The sequence below is a fragment of the Poecile atricapillus genome, chromosome 16, assembly GCF_030490865.1.
Source record: "Poecile atricapillus isolate bPoeAtr1 chromosome 16, bPoeAtr1.hap1, whole genome shotgun sequence".
Classification (NCBI taxonomy): domain Eukaryota; kingdom Metazoa; phylum Chordata; class Aves; order Passeriformes; family Paridae; genus Poecile; species Poecile atricapillus.
Window position 1 is genome coordinate 5,955,156 of NC_081264.1, and position 21,977 is coordinate 5,977,132.

Consider the following 21,977-nt stretch of genomic DNA (forward strand, 5'->3'; position numbering starts at 1 on the left):
TCCAGACTTCCAGTAATGCCAAATATTGGCCACCGAGTGGTGCTACAAAGATTTACTCCAAATTCAGTTCTGGCCCATTAAAGAAAAAGGGGATGGGGAAAGGCATGCTAATTTCAAGCCCTATTAAAGGAATGCAGGCAATAATTTAATGTTTCCCTCAAATGTAAATGCAAGAAAATTTATGAGGAAATCAGATTGGTATTCAAGTTTCTAAGAAGAAATGATAGAAAATGACAAGGAGGTAAGAAAAGCACTTGAAACCCTCCAGCTCAGAGCCTCCTTAATGGTGTCTCCCCATCTGACTGCTTTGAGATTTCACATCCATTTTGGTTCCAATTACTTCTCTCTCCACTGAGCTATGCTAGACCAGGCACAACAGCTTCTTTATGGGTCTTGCCGTCATTGCAGGAGCCTGTCAGCAATGTTGCAATAATCAGGAACACAATTGAGGAGTAATTGCTGACATGGTAACAGCAGCCTGCAGCCTGCTCATCCCTGGGGCTGAGCAAAGCGCTCCCGCAGCCCTGGAGCCCCAGGGCACCGTGTCCCAGTGCCACTGTCCCTCTGGGCACTGCCAGCACTCACCAGCCAATGTTGAACTCCACGTGGGCATCGAAGAACCCGACCACAGGAGAGGTTGCTGCTTTCCAGCCCTGGATCCTGGCTCGGATCAGCCCCTCCCGTTTGTTGTTGCGCACGATTTTCACCAGGCCTGGGTATCTCTTGTGCACATACTGGTCCAGGTTAAATTTTAGCTCAACTGCAGGTCAAAAAAAAACCAAGCCACACAAACATTTAGAATGAGTAAATACCTTGTTATGTTTTACTCTGATTTATTCTGATTTATTAGAGAGGGAAAGGAATCCTTCAGTATTCCCAAACCCTTGGTCAGGCAAACCCAGAACCAGAGCTGAGGCACAGAGCAGAGCTCAGAGAAATTCCCTGCACACCAGAGACGTGCCCAGCTTTGATATGGCCTGATGGATTTGAGTACAGTGTTGAAGAGGTAGTTTGTCTATGTATTTTTTAAAAACTACTATTTTGATTCTCTGATGATTTGCATTAGGTTACAGCTGGCCTCTGGAAGAGCAATTCTGACCAGAAAGAAGTGTAACATGCCAGTCTGGTGATTTTTTTTTTCTGATTTATGCTGTTCAGTAGGAGTTAGAAAAATAACCTCAATGGATTTTGGGTCAAGATGCAATTCAGATCACGATTAATTTCCCTTAATTTTGAGGGTTTTTCCTTAAATATAATTAAAATTCCTCAATACCAGGCTTCTTTCCTTTTTAACTAAATGGATATTGAAGATCTGAAATAGACTTCTCTTTTGTTCATTTTCAGGCATTCAATCACAGATGGAGCAGAACTCATTCACCCTTCTTCAGCTTCATTTCAAGAGGCTTATAAACAGGCAAATTACCAAAATGGTCTCTCTATTTTTTTTAAACTCAATGTAGTTTGGTAATTCATTTACACTGAAACGTATTCATAAAGTGGCTTTTGCCTAAATATATTTATCAGAAAAACTAGTAGAAGCTTCCAGGACATTAGGAGCCTCCTTTTTCTGATCTATATTAGACAGCAGAATCATTATCACTGGAATCAAAGACTTGATAAATCTCCAGTTATTTAGAAGAGTGGCAGAGAAAAGCCATGTAAGAGTTCACTGAGAAATTATGACTTCAATTTTCCTCAGGACTGCCTTGACTCAAACGCTTTGCAATCTCACATAATTACTCCACAGGTTACACTACCATAACTGAAATCTGAATTGCACAAACATTTTCTTAAATCTATAGGTTTTGGGACTTATTTTTGTTTGAGTTCTCTCTTCTCTCAGCTCTCCCTTTGCTTTGGGGATCTCGAAGAGTAAGAGCAACCTAAAACTGAAAGAACTCTAAGCTGTTGATCTGAGGAAGAAATGATAAATTGTAGGCTTATTGGAAATACCCTATATGTTCACCAATATTTTGATTTTGGATTAAAACATGAAGAAACAATGTGCTGCCATATAAAAGAGTAGCAACTATCTTTAAGGAGAATCTGTAGCCTCACTTTTTCTTGGAAGCAGAATTTGAACTTTTATTCTATTGATGATGATATTCCTCTCCAAAAATTTGGAGAAAAGTGTCCTATTAAGATTGCCTACATAAATGCCATTCATTCTGTTAGGATTTCAGTGAAATCAAAAGGGTTTATCCAACATTTGACTATTATACAAATAGTCAATATTTACTAACAGCTTTGTGCAAATGGCTCAATCAACCCTCTCAACAACAACCACATTTACATTTCACACCTGGAAATCACAAGGGGCACAGTGCTTAGAGACAAAGTGACAGAAGCTCACCGTTGTCACTGTTGTCATCCACCAGGATGATCTCCTTGAGCAGGTGGGATGGGGTGTGGTTCACCACGCTGTGCACGGAGCGCAGGATGACCGAGAGAGCCTCGTTCACAAATATAAACACCACAGAGATCTGGGGCAGGTCGTCTGGGTAGGTCATCTGCTTGCACCTGGACAGGGGAAAGACACAATTAAAACCCAAGGAGCCACTGGGAGGTCAAAACACACTGAAGAGCATCCTCCTCTCCTTGCTCTCCATCCGTGTAGGGATTTGCAGACATTGTCCTTTCTAACCCCAAGGAAAGATGTGGTAAAGGCTCAAAAGAATCAGCCTGGTTAGGGGCAGCACCCTCTCCATCAGCCCAGTATAAAACACAGGGTGTGAGCAGGCACACAGACTTGTAGCAGCTCTCATTCCCTGTGAGCTTAAAAGCATCTCTTGAAACCTTTGAATCTGCTCAAAAACAACCTGGAGAAAACCAACAATGCCACACCCTGGCTGTGCTCCCAGGGGAACCACCAGCAGCTCTGCTGCTCACTCACAACTGCATCAGAACTTTAAGACCAGCATTCACTCAAGCAAATTTTGTGTTTGTCCATAGAGAGAGCACTCACCACCCTTCCTGGCTGTGCAGTTTGTGCAGCAATAACAAACACATGATGGTTGTTGCCCTTGCTGAAATATCTGCAAACAGGTCCGCTCCCTCTGAGATGTCGCCTCGCTACATCCTGATTCACAATTTGCTTTTGTGCTGCTCACTGGTACATATATTTTACCACAGATCATTTTGAGAAGAAAAACTGAGGCCTGGAGAAGTTACACAGCACAGAGCAGAGCTCCTGCTTCCCAAGCCCTCGGCCCATGCCACTCTGTAACACCATACTACCTGATTTCAGTGGGATTCTCTCCCATTAGCAAAGAGGCTAATTTTAAAAACTACCTACTTGTTCTCACAGTCAAAAGCCATTCAGAATTACCATAGCAATTACTGAACCTGCTCTCTAAAATACTGCTAATGATATCACAGAAAATGACTTCTCCTGCTCTTATCAAACTTTCTGACCTCTGTGCTCATTACTTTGGCATAACAATCACTTTTTTCCCCACTATCAGCAGTCATGGGGATAGGGCAGGTGACAAATGCTTGACTGCTGAGTAACCTCTGGAAGTCAGTTATGAATTCTAGTAAAGTGTAATTATTCATAATTCCTGATCCCAGCACTATTTGCTCAGAGACCTGAGCACTTGTCACTGATTCCAGTGTTACCACAGCTACTTACTGGCAGCTTGCTCTGGCCTGTGCCACACAGAGGACCACTGTGTAAAACTTCTGGCTAAGCAGCATTCTTACAGAGCCTAAAAATAAGCCTGGAACAAGGAGAGAGGTTCTCAGGAGGTACAAATGCTCTGACACAGCCCTCCTGTTTGAATTTCTGTTTTGAATGTGATTTTCCTCTTGAGCACACTGACGTATCAAAGAAGTCCATCAGGAATGCTGCAGTAACAGGAAAGAGCCATCAGCTAAAAACATGGACCTGGCAAGATTTCCTGTGATGAGTGAGGGACATATTTTACATGACAGCAATGTTCTCTAGCATCTCACTTGTATCAACACCTCAGAAATTGCACCTCAGGGAATCAGACCAGACCCCAGGGAGTGGGAGCACTGCTGGTGGGGGTGAGGCAGAGGAGGGAGCCCACCCCAGCAAGGAAGGAGGAAGGAAAATGTGTGACCCATCTGGAGACAAAAAAGAGTTTGTGGAAAAGGAGGAGGGATTGCAGCCAGAATGAGAGGTCACTCAAAGCAGCACTTATTATTGAAGGCACAAGCAATTAAAGGAAAGGTGGGACCACACAAATGTCCAAAATAGAGAGGCATGTGTGGAAGGACCAAAGTTGCCTAGGAAAAGACAGGGAACCACTGAAATACAAGACCTCTGTGAATTAGGAATTTTGCTGAACATCTTGGAGTAAAAAGTATTTGTTTGATTGGCAAGTGAATTGAAACACCTGGGCATCCAGCCATGTGTTCCTGGTCAGACTCATAGGGTAACTACAAGTAGGACTAATTCCAATGCTTTTCTGCCATCCTCCCACTTCCAATCTGAGAAAAAAAAAATCTACTTCTACCTTTAAAACAAGCACACCTAAACCATAATGCCCTAATTTTTGATTTATTTGTTCTTCATCACATTAAATCAGTGCATTATTGTCCCAAGCGTGATTCCAATGCCTTGCTGGTTCACAAGACATTTCATGCCTTAGTTCCCAGTGATGACTTACACTGTAGGGCATCAGGGACTGTTTTAGATAGAAAGCTGGTCTGAATTTCTTATTCCACCTGGATGAAGTTATCTGTAACACTTCTCACTGCAACCTTCTGTCAGTTCTCCCCTTTTTTTTTCTATTAGCAGGACATAGTTGAAAAACTGTGTTTTGACTGCATTTGGAAAGAGCACTCCAAACAATACATATTGGAATATTTAAAGTAAATATATTTAAATATATATTTAATAATAAATATATAATAATATATTTAATATATATATTTATATATATTAAATATATTAAATATATTTAAAGTGGCAGTAAAGCCACTGCAACAGGAACACCTAGATGGGCAAAAGCAAACCTCAGAATTCAGCAGTGGTTTAAAAGCTGTCATAAACTTATTTATTGCAGTGAGGATGAAGAACAGTAAAAGCAGCTGTCCAGCTGAGCACTTTCCAAAGCACAGCTGTGATTTAAGGGTTTATTTCCTGCAGGCTTCAAGTCAACCTTGAACTCCCAACTCCTCAGGTCACTTCAGAAAATGAGATTGATGTGCTGAGGTAGTCAGGAGAAATTACTGTCCACTAACAAACACTTGTGATGATGTTTGAGTGCATGAGCAATCCCAGTTAAGGTGTCTTTCCTCAAAAATCAGTGGGTGCTTAAGTGCTTTGCTGGATTGTCGCCCGAGTTCTTCCCAAAGCGTTCTCTAATTAGACACCAGCCACAGCGATTTACAGTTAATACTTCCTTCATTCCAAGAAACCCTCACCAGAGTTTGACACTCCTAGGCAAGCAGTGGCATTAGCAAGCCTCACACTGCCAAAGCACGCCCGTGGCTGTCACCCCTCGGCACCTCTGCTCAACCATGGACCAAGTGCCCTGTGGTGCCAGTGGTGCCTGTTTGCAAGGGACAGAAGGAATGTCAGAACTCACAGAGCCCTCCTTGGAGCAGCCCTTGACTGGTCCTGGAGCAAGGCAGCAGGGACAGCTCATTATAGAGGGAAAAAGTGAGGCTGAACCAAGACTTCCAATGAGCCCAAGGGCACCCTTGCAGAAAATGGTTGGGGCAGAAGCCTGGACACAGAGGAAGTCATCAGGCAAGAAACCTATGAGCTAATGATGGAGCAGCTTAGCACAAGAATAGCCACTTTTGTTATTTCTTTCCAGAATAAAATTACCAGAATGTGAAGAAATCAAAATGTACAAAATACACTAACAAGGCACACCTTTATAATCCTTCAGCCTTACTGCCAACAGAACCGCAGTAAGAAATTCAGAAATCATCCCTTTTTCAGCCCTGCTGCTGTGCAGTGCCTGAGTGTTTAAAGCTCCCAATGCTCTGCCAGGGAAGGGAGCTGGGTCCCACCAGGGTCTCCACTTCTCTGCACCACGTCTGACCACACTGTGAACTGTGGGTGAGGGAGGAGCTGAAACTCAGCCTCATTAACATCCAACACTCCCCAGTTTGGGAAGAACTGAGAGTACATTTGACCTCTGTGGCAGCTAAAGATGGTCTGAGCTGGGCAGGCACAGCTTACACTTAATATTCCTGTGATTTTAAATCAGCATTCAGAGCTGTCAGCAGGTGCCACAGAGTCCAAGCAGCAGAGGAGCTCTGGTCTCCAGGGCACACCAGACAGGGACACGCTGCTGGATGTCTGCAGGACTGGGGATTCCAGCAAAGGCTGACAATGCCATGGCTAATCACTTCCATGGGCCAGCTGAGGATGGATTAGACCTGATACATGAAACAGCCCTTCAGGCACTGTTCATACAACACGCCAAGCATCAAACCTGGGGCCTCCTGCTGTTGTCTTGGGAAAGGTCTTTTAAGTGTTCTCATTCTGTATTTGCTACTGCAGAGCTTGGCTGGCAACCCAGAGGTATTTCCTTTCAGATCATTTTTCTCTATTCTGGAGATGATTTTCACTCATTCTTCTCCTTACATTGAACTGGCTCCTTAAATGAACATTTCCCAGCCAGCCTCCTGAGCCCAACTGTGAGCACTGTCTTGCAGGCTTAAGAAAAAGGGAAAAGCTCTTTGGTTGGCAGACCAGAAACTTGGGGAAAAAATCATGTACTAACATAAAAAGGTCATAGATCAGAAACTGGGACATGAGAAAACAAAAGGTACTCAGCTGCACATGAAACCGCTCATGGCAGCTTTGCAGGCTTGGAGGCATTAAGGGGAAGGAAATTTTCTTGTGTCTGAGCCTTCATTCCCTGATAGATGTATTTACTCTATTTGTATCTGATCCAAGAGAAACACGTGAAGCCCTCTATTTATCAGGCTGCTCTTACAGCCCATTTGGGTTGCACCATTTTTCGTGAAGGACTGTCACTGCAGCCATGCAGGCAGTTCAGTGCATTACCAAAAAAAGAGGAAATTCTTCCCTGCTCTATTTCCCCTGCCTTTTTTTCCTGTCTGCAAACTTGCTAAACTCCAAAAATTAGTTTTGCTCACAGACCTTAATATACTGAGTTTGGAAATGGATTAAGCAATGCATTTAGAGATTTCTGACAGCTTTACCCTTCAGGAAGAAATGCAAACAAAATTAAAGCTGCTTCATGAATCTTTAAAGTGTTTAATACAAGATATGTTTTTCCAATGAACTACTGGGACGAAGATGACTGAAGGTTTCTCTCCCTCACAAACTTGATGAAATTGCTGGGCATGAAGAAACACCTGCAGTTCTGGAAAAAAAAAAAAAAAAAAATCCCTTACCCCTACATGCTCTGTACCTTGAAAGCTTCAGAATGATCTGTGTTCATGTTTTATAGCCACAGTAGGAGAACAAGTTGCAACAGCTCCTTATTTGGTACATGATCAATGAAAGGACAAAGATAAATATTTTAAAAGATTATTGAACTCTTTCTCTTCAATGCTAACAAATACTACTTTTAATCACCAGGTCAATATGTATTTTGAGCCCTGTTAAACGAAAGGCTCAGACTAATCTTACCTACATGGTTACCTTTTAGCACCTAAATGCTACTGTGACTTCTACAGGTCCAGACGATTTACCACAGCTAAATCACTGAATTTAGTGTCTAGCTTAGTGCCTGGTTTCTTTCTCCAGAAACCCACTGAGGCTTTACAGCTAGTGCTGGATGGAACAGTAACTTTTGAGCTGCAGAAATAAACTAACATTACCTTCCTCTTCCACATGGGCACATCAGAGGAAATGTGACAAGCTGCAAATGTCTGGTTCCCCAGCGTGGGATCCAGCTGCTGACCAGTCTGCAGCAGCAGCAGCAGTGACAGGCCACAAAACTGATTAGCTTCATGGATCATGAATCTGTCAGCCAGAGGCTCCAACTCCTTCCTAATTAATTCTCCTTCTCAGCAGAGGATGTTAACTGTATCATGGCACAACATTCTCTTTCTGTTGAGGGTGGATTTTCCTGCCCTATCCAAAGAGCCAAATGGAATTTTTTGGAGTTCAATGCTTGCTCTTACCTTCTCCCCTTGTTTTGCAGCTCAGGGACAGCATTCCCTAAGAGCACATACTATAAATACAACTGTGAGGAGGAGAGCAGTGGTACAGAACACTGGTGCTCTATGAACCTTGAGAAAAACAGCACATTGTATTCACAAGTAATGTAAAAAGAGAAATGAGCCATTTTCAAAAAAAGCCTAGAAATTATGATGATACCAGAGGATACCTTCTTCACAGTCTGTGTTCCTTATGGAACAGCCTCCATTTTGAAATATCCTACAGCAGAAGAATCAACACTCTCTTCCTGAATTTGTTTGGAGAAGTGCAAGTACAAGATACAGTGCAATTCTTGTTGGTGCTTTAAGTCTGAGGAAATCCACTGAAATAACCTTTTCTCCATCTTTTTTTGTACACAGTGGTGTTGATGATCATCTTCACATAAAGTGAGACCTTAAATCTACTCCATACTGGAATTCCCAGCAGCTCACATGCTCCTCGACATAGCTTTTTCTTATTTTGCATCCAAAAGTGTAAGAAAGAAACCCCCCACACTCATCAGAAAGAAACCAGGCCAAAGAAACCCTTGTACCTGAGCTAACCTCAAACACTTCCACTGTATCAAGGAAAAATGTCCTTCCATGTCAACCACAAACAAATGTTTGCAATGTGCAATGAGTTTTCCAGAACACATCTGGTCATGGGAATTTCCCACATTCCCAGGCTGGACAATTGGATTGGATGTCTGTAGGATTTGCAGACTGAAGAACAGCAGCAGCCTTCCTAAAATAACTGTATTTTATACCTTAGGACTCTCTCTTCACTGTCCTATTTCCTACTGGAAAGACCAAATTTACAGGAATTTTTGTCCTGTAATATTTCTGTGAAGGAGAGAACCCTTTCAAGCTGGACAAAGGTAGGTTAAAGCTCCCCATGAATTTTCAATAACACACATTGGACAACTGTTTCCTGAGATTCATTTTTTGTTCATTTTCCTTTCTTTTAAATTCCAGGCCAGTACAACTGTGACTAATTGCTCTGCACATAAAAACCCAACACATGTTTGTGCCTTTTGTTTTATAACACATTTGCTTTATTTGGTTTAATTCCTCCTTTCTGTGTGACAAATTTTTTTTATATTTATAGAGAAAGCCCTGAGAACTGTCAATCAGTGACTGATAGCACAATGTATATGCATAGTTAACACATGCAGCACGAAGATGACTCTACTTGTAGAGAATATTAACCCTTATATTTAAGATTATTAGACTCTTCAAAAGTAGCTGCTGCACACATAAAATAAGAGGCCTTATATTTCAGTGAGCTATTTCTGGTTTTCCTCAGGCAAACAATACCAGAAACATGCCATTATGCCTAATACCCTTATTGATTTATACATATAAAAATGCTAAAACTAGTTTCAATCACTTTCAAAACAAGCCTCTTTATTAACATGAAAAAGGGCTCAAAGCCCGTGCTCACATCCTTCTGTAGTAAAAAGTCTTTGCCTTTTTTTTTTGGTAACTTAACTTGAGTCACTAATATGTTTTGAAATACCATCTGTAAAAAATTTCCACTCTATCCCCCAGTGTGCCTGTCCGGATCTGCCTCTGGCTGTATGCATGCTGCATCACAAAGCATTAGGCTCATTGGAAATTAATGGAGAGGCTGAAATCTGCTTTCAAATATTTTCCAAAAATCCCCAAAGAAAACAGATCCCCTGTGAAACTTTATTTTTAATGGTGCTGCACTTAAATTTAAGGAGGAGCTCAGCTAAATTCCAAGTGACATGTATTCTGCCTCATTTTAGGTGATTAAAACAAATGGCTTGTTTAGCGATTCTCAAGATTTCGCAAATATCCTTGCTCCTGTTCCAACTAGATTCTTAGCCTGCATCTTTTTAAACTAAAAGCTAGAGAAGGATTGTCTTTTAAAAAAAAATCCATAAAGGCAGTCTTAGAAAATTCTGCTTTGAGATTGGAGAGCTCTTTAAAGATAAGTGAAATATAAAAAGTGGTGAAACTGATGAAGCAATATTAAATAAATGCCAAACTAAAGGCATTGTGTCAATTTGATTTGAAGATCTTACCAGCAAAATACATTCAGGAAAACACTACCTTTTGGGTAACTTTTTAAAAACCTAATTCTGGGAACAGAGAATATACACTTTCACTTCTGCTTTGCCAAAACTAAGACCTCGTATTTCAGATAAGGAAGGTTAATTCACATAGAGCCATCCAGAAAGCCAGAAAATGTTTTCCAGGGTGCATTCACAAAATTGGCTGCTGCCCAGTGCCACCACTCCTTGCTGCTGCCACCAAGGGTCATTGCTCTCCAGCAAGCCACGTGAAGCCATTTAGCTGCACTTCCAGCAGCGCCTGTCAGCACTTTTCCCATTAAAGAAGTACTTTTCCACTCAAGGTGATGTATCAAGATCCCAGAAAAGGTTCTTTATGGCAAAGGAATAATTAATCCCAGCATGTCTGCAGGGAGTGAGATGGTAACAGCCCAGATATCCAGCAGCAGGTTACAAATCTGGAGATAGCACCTCCTCTGAAGCTCCTCTCCTACTGCCTACTGAGCCCGTGCCAGACATAAGGGAAAAGCAGTGGAACTGATGAAATCAAAGGAATTATTTTCAATAAATAATGCCTAAGAGTAAACTCACCCTTTTCCATTTGCACAGAACAGTTTGCTGTACCCTTGAAGCTATTTGTTATTCAGATAATAATATGCAAATACAGGAAGTTATCCTTGACTATTAAAAAATGTACTGCAAGTATTTAACATTAAAAATTCCAGGTATTTTTGTTTAATTTTGACTATCTCTCTGCCTCAGCTGGTGTTGCTGGTGCTGGACAGGGGCTGAGTATCACAGTGTTACCTGGAAATGTAGGGCAATAAAAAAGTTTTCAAGGTAACTGCTGCAGAGCTCTTCATGAATTTCATTACGGGTTTGCTGTCACGTTGCAGTGTAGTGGTAAGGAGGAGAATAGAGGAATGCAATATTTTTCCACTATCACTTCAGCTAACAATGTTTTTTTATGGTCTTGGGAGGATATACAACAGCGTTTGGCAAACAATCCCTTCCTTAATAGGCTCCAGTATATTTCACAGGAGACCAGCTTTAATCTTTGGTCAAATTCAGTTATGCAGCAGAATGTTTCTTTCTACCTGTGCACAAATACAGGATGGTTGGAGGAGTAAACCACCAAATGGGAGGTCAGCCATAAACTGGATGAACTCCACCGCTGCCTGCCAAAACTATAGCGAGAAGCTCTTTAATCTTGACCTGTCCCAGCTGCTGAAAGGCTGGTTGTAGCCCAGGAAGGCAATGCTCCCCTGGTAATCACAGCACTTTGCTGAGGTGCTGCACAAGCTCATTTGACTAACCAGCAATGGCCTTGAAATGTTTGAACAGTAGACATGGGCTTCCTCTTACTTTAAAGGATCAATTCCTATCAGAGTGAAAACAGAACCAAGTTTATGGTATGTGGGAGGAATTATGGTTCAAATGGAGCAGTGTTCCAAGAACAAATGCATAAAGAACATTGATTTAGCACTGAAAATGGGAGTATTAAATCCTCGATGTTTAGATGCTCTATATGGGATTGAGGAGAGAGGCTGGTGGCAGCAGCAGAGTGTTTATAAAAGGTCTGACTCGGGCAGAGAGGACGGAGGAAGGTGCATGTGCTGTGTGTGGGGAGGAAGCTGCCTGACAATCAGATAATGGAGCACTTCCAAAGCTCTCAATGAACTCCAGGTCAGGATCCCACAGGATAAATCATTAGGCAAGAGCAGCCAAATCCTGAAGTGCAGATGGGACTTGACTCCTCCCTACACCCTTCCCCAGTGATACTTGCAGGATTGCTCTCTGTGCATTACAACTACTCTGTGAAATGTCCTGTTGGAGTAAAGCACCTAAGCTTGTCTTAACTTCACTGAGGTTATTCATACACTTAAAACTAGGAACATATTTAAGTGCTTCGTTGGACTGGAGCCTAATTGCACTTTTATAGCTTTTGTTTAAATTAAAGGCTAGTTAGAGGTGAACCGCACTGCATTCGACAATTTCATGCACTCAGAAGTTAAATGTTAACAACAGCTCCTTTCTAACTATTTATATAGCTTCAGTCTGTATAACTAGAGAAAACTCTTGTGTTTTTATTTAGCTTTGGTTACATTTAGAAATGGAAAGAGTTTTTAAAAATCCAGCCACATTTACTGTCTAGCACACAGCTAACACCTACAGGACACACTTTATAGCAGCAAAACAGTGCAATGTATGGGGAGTTTTTATATTTATGAGCTCTTATCCTAATTTAAAAGAACAAAACAACAGGTCAACATGTGCTTGCTTTTCACTCAGGTTGACAGAAATTAGGCACACATCCTAGACCAGGCACTGTACTTAAGTAAGGCTGTGAATTTGAGCAGGCCAAGGACACTCAGAGCCTTTTCCTGGCTCTGAGATTTGGCCATTGCAGCACTTCACTGTTCCTGCACTGTTCCTGCCCAAACCAGCCTGCTGAGAAACTACTTCCCTTTCCACTTTATGCTATCTGGTATCTTTTCTATCTTGTCCACAGATCACAAGCATTTTAAATTCACATCCTCAATGTTTGCAGTTAAAATTAATTTGCCACCACAGAGAAAGGCAGGAGTGAGTGCTCTGCACTGGGGGAACGGAGCATTACCATTAACTGCATTAAGGCTGAGGTTCTGTTCACAATCATGCCCTTCCTCATCCCTCATCTGCAGACACACACATTCAACCAGATCCTTCCACAGATTCTCAGCTCTGCCAGGCAGAAGAGGGGAGTGCTCCTCTCTGAGCAAACAGAACACAAATTCCCTGTCTCTTGGTACATGTGGGTTAATAACACCAAGGCAATAAGCCAATGGAGTAGCTGGAGGTCAAGCATTTGTTTTCAGGCAGTGTAGAAAATACAGGAGGAAAGCTTCAATGTCATTTTTATCTTGGGTTTAATGTAAACTGCACCATGACCCTCTGGGAGAACTGTGTCCTAAAGAAACATCCACAGCGGGGATGAAAGCTTACTCCAGCCGCTGAATGAGACAACTGTTCACTTTGTGGATGGAAATAACTAAAATTTATGCCTTTCCTATGAAATTTTAGGGGTACAGACTAACTTAGCGACAACACCCCAGGGTATTTTAGCACACTGTTTTAATTATTATTGCTGCTATTAATATTCCCCCATTATTCAAGTCTGAAGCACTGTGCCTGCCTGAGAGGTGTGTTTCATACCACCCCAGGGGCCAGCCCACTGCTGGGGCCTTCAGAAGACAAAATGCATAAATGCAGACTAACAAAAGTCTGGTAGCATAGAATAAATAATATACTCACCCCCGGAGCAAAGAAGAAAATAAACTAATTAAGGAACTATTTGACAACCTGAAGGCATCTCACACAGGTGAAATGGAATTCCAGAGGGTTTCATTTCCAGAAGCTGAGAAACAGGGAGCTTGTGCAGAAGTAATACACAGAGATGATATCTCCAGTAATTTAAAGCTGCCCAGAGCCTCACTGATAAATCCTGACTCACTGATAAATCCTGACACACCGACACCACCTGAAACTGGGGGTGCACTTAGCCCAAGCTCCTTTGGTGCTGCATTTGGCAAAGTGGCCTGGGCTGACTGTGCTTTGTATTTGAGAGCACAGCAGAAGGTCTAGAAGGGATGTAACAGAAGACAAGAACATTTCAGAAAGCTGGAGGAACAGAAAATAGAGTCTGCACACTCCAATATCATCAAAGTTTGAAACAGCTTAACTGGCAGGTGCTGCTTCAGAGAAACCAAACCTTGGAAAGCATCTAGATCAAGCAAACCAAGACAGGGAGCTAACATTTACCAGCCTGTATCTGTCAGGTACTTCTGGCTCTGGCTACTTTTAAGAGTCTCACTTTTATTAGCACTAAATTCACTCAGAGCAGGAGACACAGGCAAAACAAGCACAAGCTGACACTATTAAAATGAAACACTGCATCAACCTGGAGTTCACAATTCAGTTTTATTTCAGGCAGAAGAGTAAATTGTCTGACATTTTGGCCTGTTCATGTTTTTATCACAAAGGCACAAACAAAAACAACAACTAAAAACCTTGAGGTTATGTGACCTGAAACCTTGACTTTCCTATAATATGAAACCTATCCAAATAAAATAGGAATAAGAACTCACTAATTTTTAAAGCTACATCAGGAAGACATCTGGAGGTAATACATACCTCACGCTGTCAGCAGAACTAAATTTGCATAAACCTTTTAAGAAAGAAATGGGAAATATTATTTCAAACCATTAGAATTCATTCAAAGCCCTAAAAAAATCTCAGGTATACTGTAACAGAGGTACATGCAAAGAAACATAAAAGGAAAAGAAATACCACCCTGAATTCATTGCCTGTCTTGTTCTGTTACTTCTTCTTATCCTGTAATGTGATATCATGGAGTGTAACATAACATGACAGTTTAGAAATTTACAGGAATATCCTTTTCTCCCTGGAAGTGATAGCAGGCAACAACCAGCCATGGGCTCAAGGGAGGGAAACAAAAGAAATTCTAAAATGCCAGCACACAGCTGCTGGTCCTGGCTGGATCTCAGCAGCGCTTCTGCACTACAGATTTGCATTTACCTGTGAAAGAACAGCTCACAGAATTTGTAGACAGCACCCCACCATTGCTCTTTAGGAGGAGATGCTCTTTCTGCCATGGAAATACTGTGGCTTTCTGTTTTCAAGATCAAAAAATTACAACAGTCTCTAAAGCATACTTTAAAAGGAAAAAAAACAACCCAGTGGTGCTTAAGGTGAATGTGCAGGTCATATGAGACACATTTAGTCTGAGGATTGATGAGAAAAATTGAGGGATGCAAACCAGTTTTTTGATAATTTTTTCTTTTCCTCCCAGCTGCCCATGCTGGCAGGTCATTCTTCAATGAGTGTTGCTAGTACAGAAATCTGCTCTTGTTTCTGCATGCCTTGGAGCATGTAACACTTTGGGCTGGATTCACCTGAAATCCTATTTAAGCTGCCCTAGGTTCCTGAGGGAGCGACTTGCAGAGGACATTGCACTCTGTACATGAGAAGCAATGCAGCCAAGTCGATCACCCTAAATTAGATGTCTAATTTCCAGCCACCATTATGCAACCCACCTTAGGTAAACTATTCATGTATTCAAGAGTACATTCTGGTGCAGACAAATTGCAGGGAATGGCTTCCAGTCTCACTGCATTTAAACACAACATTGCAATCAGTTATTTTTCTTACTCCCTGGTTAATCAAATTCAGCCTTCACTAAATCTACATTTATTAGTGCTGACAGTCATGCAGAACTTGTCTTCAACAATTAGTATACACAAAGGCACTGCAAAAATGTAGAAGAGGAAAAAATTACTGCATTTGAACATAAGGTGGCTTTTTGGAAAAGGTTGCTCATTTTTATGGCTCTTTTTAATTTAGCCTTTCTGGTGCTCCTTTCATCCTGCAGGTCAGCGTTAATAATCAAGACCTATGTTATACACTTTGCAGTATAATTAAAGTCACTACTTAATTGGAAAGCCTAGCACTAAACAAAAGGGAATCAATAATGAATCTAATGGGAAAAGCCAGAGAAAACATCTATCGAATATCAGAAATAACTGTGAGATACTGCCAGGTGTCCAGCACTGCTGCTATGGAGACAGCATGGAGTCTGGTGATGGGGAGGCTCTGCTCATGAGCCCTGTCCTGCAAAAAACTGTGGCACTGGCCTCAAAAAGGGAATGGAAGGTTTCTCAATATCTTTTTTTATTATTACTGGGAAACGCAGCCACTGCTTCAACCTGTTCCTCAGTCTTCCCACCAGAGTAATTTAACATTGCACAATAACTAAATATACAAAGACCTAAGGGTCTTTGTGAGATTTGGGAGACCAAGGTTTGAGCCCACATTCCACCTAATCAATCATTATTTGTGCAGAGGCTGGGAGAAGACCTGAAGTACCTTCACAAACAGGGTCAGGTCATGACTCCAGGACTCAGCTACAGAGGGGCTGTGCTGATCCAGAGCACTGGGGTGTAGGTGCTGCCACTACCTAGGACTTCCTCAGAGTTTTCTTGCCCAGCCAGAGAAAGAGGTGATTTTCCTCCTTTCCTTTCAAGGCTTTGCACAGTTCCAGTCTGAGCCCTTTACAGCCAAACAAGAAATATTTCCCGAAATGCAGTGACAAGCCTGTGGCGTACACAGGGATACACAAATAAGCACAGCTGGCCCAGGGGCAGCAGTATGAGTGAATTTAGGTTGTCAGCTGATATCCCAAATGATCTGAGTCAGAACTACAGCACAAAACGCTGAGGAGGAGCTGGTCAGAGCCCAGCTCACCGCAGAGGAAGCAGCACAAGGATTTACTCACTCCACACCAGTTCCTCCTGCTCTTGGCCAAGGCAAAAGTCAGCTGAAACTTGGCTGCATCTCTCTGGGGCTGCATCTCCAGCTGTTCACACAGATAATGTTCATGCAGAGGGGCTGTTTGTAGGGGATTCACAGCCCGAGGAAAATGCCCAGCCCATGTAAGTTGGCAAAGGGGGTCAACAGCTCCATAAACTCCCAGAGCACATGTCTACCCCCCTCTCCTTCGCCCTGCTGAAAATCCACATCTGGACATTGATTTGGGATCTAATTAAAACACTTCACTTAGTTTCATCTCTTACTGAATTTCCCTCCAATAAACAATCTTAATCTGTTGCCCAGAGGGAATTCTGTCTGCTCCATTTTCTCTCTGTTTTTCCTTCTCTCTGTTTCAATTTATGTCATATGTTCAGAGTGGCCAAAAAAACCAAAGGATTTTTCAGAATTTTAGCATGGTTTTTTAGATTGATTGAGAGTGGGTCCAAAAAAAAAAAAAAAAGTCAAATGCTTTCCTATAAAAAATAAGTCAAATTGAAATAAAAATATCATGCCTATACTTTGTGAAACACTGTTCTGCTTATAAAATTGAAATGCTTAATTTCAACTACTGGGACCTGATATTTAATCTGAAAGTATTGGTAGAAGCTAGTCATGGAAAATTCATCATCTGAAGAGTGATTTTTTTAATGGAAAACTAAAGGTTTCATTGGTCTAAACAATGTTTAAACAGACGTTTCACAGAAGATGTTCAGCCTAACAAAAAATATTTTTAGGCAATTTTTTTTTTTTTCACTTGTCATTTTCTGCTAATCAGAAATTCTGATTCCTGGAAAGCTCTGGATCTGTTCCACTTCAAATATTCCTTGTGAAGAGGCCCATTACATTGCACTCTGGTTAACCTGGAAAGAATCCTAAGGGTCTGTTTTAATTTGGAGTTTCTTGTGTCATCTCTCTAAATGGCTCAAAGAACACCCAGAGTCCCCAGAGGATCTGAAAAACAGGTCATGAGGCAGAGCAAGCAGCAGAGGTGGGGAAAACCAAAGAATCCCAGCCTCAGCCTTGTCCAATGCACTGATCCAAAAGCTGATGCTCTGTGAAAGCCATCTGCCTCGGTGAAAGCCTCAGCCGCGGGCAAGACCCATCCAACCACACCACTGACCCTCCTCCAGCACAGAAACTGCAAACACACCCATCATGTGGCTCCAGAGAGCTGCTGCCTGATGGCTGAAGCATCCCAGGGACTCCAGGATCTGCCACCAAAAGAAAGGGTGAAAGCTCAAGGTGCTGTTCTGCCCGATGGCCGGAGGAGCCAGAGCATCCCTGACAGCAGAGCTGCTCTCCAGCTGCTGGCCTCACTCGAGCTGCTGTTATTAAACCTTTGAATGAACAAATCACAGGTCTATTTACCAAGCTGCCCCCTTGATAATGCTATTTGATCAATTCCAGAATTCTTTTTGATAGGTAATTAAAAAAGCTTTTCCTTAGGTATGGAGTGGATTGAAGCATTAATTACACTTCACAGCCCTAGAGATGCAATTCTTCTGCTATTGTGAAATGTCTATGGCAAACCACAAAAATGCTTGCCTCCATAAAAGAACTGAATAAATGAAAGCAATTTCCTTGAGACCCAGATTTCTCTGCATTTTATGGCTAAAAACTTGAGTTGCCACGACATTAATAAGTTTGTTTTTAGGGCTGAATTTTCTCAATACAAACGTCCATGACCGTAACACAAAGAAATATCTTCTTTGGCTGATAGAGCCAGCAGACTGAATCCATATATTAATATTATTGTTATCACTGAACTGCCACGATGCACTCGGCATCCAGTTGCACAAAAAAAGATCAGTTAAATTAAAGATCCTCACCAAGCAGCGACAATTTTGTGTAAAAGCCAATTTAGCCATTATGGAAGCTGCAGGATCATATTAACTTTTCTCTAAAGTATGCATAATGCATGACAGCAAGTGGTTTTGACAAGTGCCTGAGTGTGTGTGTCTGCGTGTGTGGATGTGTCCTGCATGTAAAGAAACCCCTGAAGTTATTTAAGTTGCAAAGTCAAGTGATAGAAAGGTAGCAAATGCTGGATTTACAGGTATTGCACCTGTTTAATTCAACCCCTTGCTACCCAGCCTGTGCATCAAAAAGAACAGGGGAATTGATATTATCCTGAGAGACAATGCTTATGTCTGAAAGCATCTGGTTAGCTGGCACTTCCCAATTTTCCAGCATGCTACACTGTAAAACAAACAGCTTTTGTAAGTTTGGGGGCTTTACCCCTGCCTTTGAATGATATTCCCTAAGGTTTTGGACTTTTTTCTACTTTCTTTAACTCTGATAAAGTCGAAATCTACTGTCACGTGGGGCTTTAGCACCTCTGCCTTCATGCATGACTGGGAAGGATTGAGTCTGATCCTTTGTTACTGGAGCAGGGGCTGATATTTTGTGCCAGAGCTGGCAGCAGTGGAGGCTGCTGTTCCCCCAAAGGGCAGGAGGATGAATTCTGCCAGCCTGTTGTAGCCACACAGGCAATCCTGTTCTCTGCTCAGTGCCTGCAGGGGTTGAGGTGGCTGCCCCTGGGAAGTGCAGGATCTCCACCAAAATCCCAGCTCTGTTCCTCCAGGTCTGGTTTTGACTATTCAGTGAAACATTGTCCTTTGAATCATGGTAAGAAAGGCATGGACAGAGCCCAGCAGATTTTGCAGCATTCCCAGGGGCAGGATTCAGGACAATTCTACTCCTACACAAATTGTGAGGGATAACTGACACGAATACAGGTTCTTGTGCTTTCCTACACACAAGGTTCATTGGCATCAGTAGATTATTTTCACTTACTGCTCAGGTTTTTTTCAATTACAACACTCATTTTATATATGGAAGAACATATGTGGAAATTGCTCCAATAGCACTTTGCCATCAAATAACACTTTTCCTGGAGAACTACAGAGCAAGCTCTAGCTTAGCCTTGTGCTTGAAAAACAAAAATAACCTGTTCCTTACAAGAAAAGCTTCTATTTCTTCCATTGCACAGAAGATATAGGGTGTGTTAGTGAGGGTTAGAAGTCCTACTAATACTTTATTGCTGGGAACAGAAATCAGGACATTAAAAATTCTGAGCTCCCTACAACATATTTTCTACAGTGGTATAGCCCTTGAAAAACTTCAAATATTACATTATTTATACATCTCTGATAGCTATTTTAAAATCTCTGATATTGAGAAGAAAAAGTTGAGGTATATTTATCATACCTTGCTAGAATCAAGCTGTAATTTTGTAATTACTGTGTGATTTGTAATCACAAGCAAGCAGTTTACTGCCATTGCCTCTATTTGGCACACAAACACAACATGCACAAAATTTGCTCTTGTCTCCTGTACCAACAGAAATTCTTATCCTAAAGAAAAGGTTTCTGAGCTAAAAGGAGCATCTGCAGTGGAAGCAGCAGGTAGGAAAGCAGAACAAAATGTGAGAAAAGCATCTCTAGGGCAGGAGTACCCACCCAGGCTTGAGACTTGGCTGCAGAGGACAGGGAGGTGACTCCAATTTAGGAGCCTTCATGGTCACACTGGCTGACTGTGCACCTCTGTAGTACAATATATTTTTAAATTTGCTGCATGAGGATGAAAATACCTCCTGGAAAGCAATTAAACTGCCAAATGTTTATGAATCTATGCTTGTAGATGGAATAGAATGCTTATTCTATCAGAATAAGAGAGTGGACAACAGTCAGAGGGGGATTCAAATGAACTAAAATACAATATTTCTCATCAAGCTTGGAATATTACAAGTCCTGAGCTTGCATACTGCAATAATGTTTACTTTCATAAATTTTGCCTGTGCAATGTAGACCTGAGTATAAATTCTCCCAGTTCATATCTTTAATACTGATTTGTGAAAACACATAGACTCAGTATTTTAAATGGAAGCCAGAATGGGGAGAAAGCAGAGTTTAATACTTTGGGAATGCAAATTAAAATAAGTGGTTTTCTTCACAGGCTGGCCATGGACATCATACATGGCCTTGGACATTGGTTCTACATTGCTTCTCAGTTTAGAAATGAAAAGCCCTTCCTTAACAGTTCTGGGAATGACATGAACACAAATCACAAGGAAACTGAGAAGTGAGAGATGGGGAGATGAGATCACTGGGAAAGTCATCACACAGAGAAGCTGGACAAGAGTGGTATTGCAAAGCCTGTCTCAAGCTCGTGGAGGTTTAGTTCTCGCTCCAATTAGAGCAGAGTGTCTAAACCAAACAGTCAAGCTCAGCTTTGGCACACATCCTTCTTATGCTGGGGGCTGCAGAGCTGGATGGGCATCTCCAGAGCAGCTCCAGGTGGGGTGTCACAAGAGTGGAGCAGAGAGCAGAATCCCCTCCCTCCCCTGCTGCCCATGGTGGACACGTTTGATTTTCTGGACTGGGCCATGCTGACCTCCAACACTCCCATGTCCTCCTCCTCAGGACTGCTCTCATTCCATCTAGGTGGGAAAAAGTCTTCTTGTACAAAGACCTTCTACCTTCTCCACTTTCACTCCTTTTCCATAGCAAATTCAGTCTGAAGGGTTCTCCTGTGACTCATAAGCACCTAGAGGCTAGTGCATCAATTTCAGCATCTAGATCTAACTAGAACCACGTCAGAAGTGTCAAAATGTGACAAAGAAGGAAGTTCTCCCAGTAACACAGATATTTAATCATGTGGCATGGACTGATGAGATACCCACAATGAGAGTGTCAAAAAGCTTATCTGAATGACTCATCAGAGCTTCTAAGTAAAACTATGGGAGAGCATAATCTGAAGTGAAACATCACTACATTGCAAATGGCCTCATGCCTCTGACAGCTGCTGAGCTGGATTCAAGCTCTGCAGCCTTTGCTTTTGCATTTCCTAGCAGAACACATCTCATTTATCCTCATCCCCCACAGCAGCAAATAACAGCCAGGTCAAACATCACCGACCTTCATTTGGGAAACTTCACTTTGACTTTAGGGTCTCTGGGCCAGATCTGATCCACAACTCATATTTGCATAACTACAGACTCCTTTTTCCCCAGCAGAATTCCATGATGGATTTTTATGACACATCAAGAGAGGAGAGATGAGAGCATTGAACAAGTCATTTACTTGCATCCAACATGGTATCAGGGCAGTAGATTGTTTTCTCTTTGCCACTTCTGTTCCCTGAGTTTTCTTTTCTGTAGCAAGGGTTTGAGAAAACAAACGTTGAGTCAATACTTCTGAGATCAGTTTAATATCTAACACAGATAATGAAATTTGTACTTAAGCTGAAGTTTTGTTTTTGGCAGCTTGAACTGCCTAAAATCCTAATTCAGTTGCAATCTACTCACAGAGCACAGCTGTTTAGCTTGGCTAAACTTTTCTCACCACTTAATAAGATACTTTTTTATTTAACTTTCAGTTCTGCCTAGGAGCCCCAGTGGGTCTTTTAAAACAGAAGATTATTATTAGAAATTAATTAAGTATTCTTTTCAATTCTGTCTCCTGAGAG

At 41.8% G+C, this 21,977-nt stretch overlaps 1 protein-coding gene across 1 annotated transcript in view; it reads right to left on the reverse strand.

The window, feature by feature from the left end:
- The window catches only part of GALNT9 (polypeptide N-acetylgalactosaminyltransferase 9), a 123,860-nt gene that overhangs the window by 76,538 nt on the left and 25,345 nt on the right, over window positions 1-21,977 (reverse strand). The window contains exons 3-4 of the mRNA XM_058851702.1: window positions 2,354-2,520; window positions 586-760 (exon numbers count right to left, since the gene is read on the reverse strand). Of these exons, the coding sequence (XP_058707685.1) occupies window positions 586-760; window positions 2,354-2,520 (342 nt within the window). The remainder of the gene's footprint in view (window positions 1-585; window positions 761-2,353; window positions 2,521-21,977) is intronic.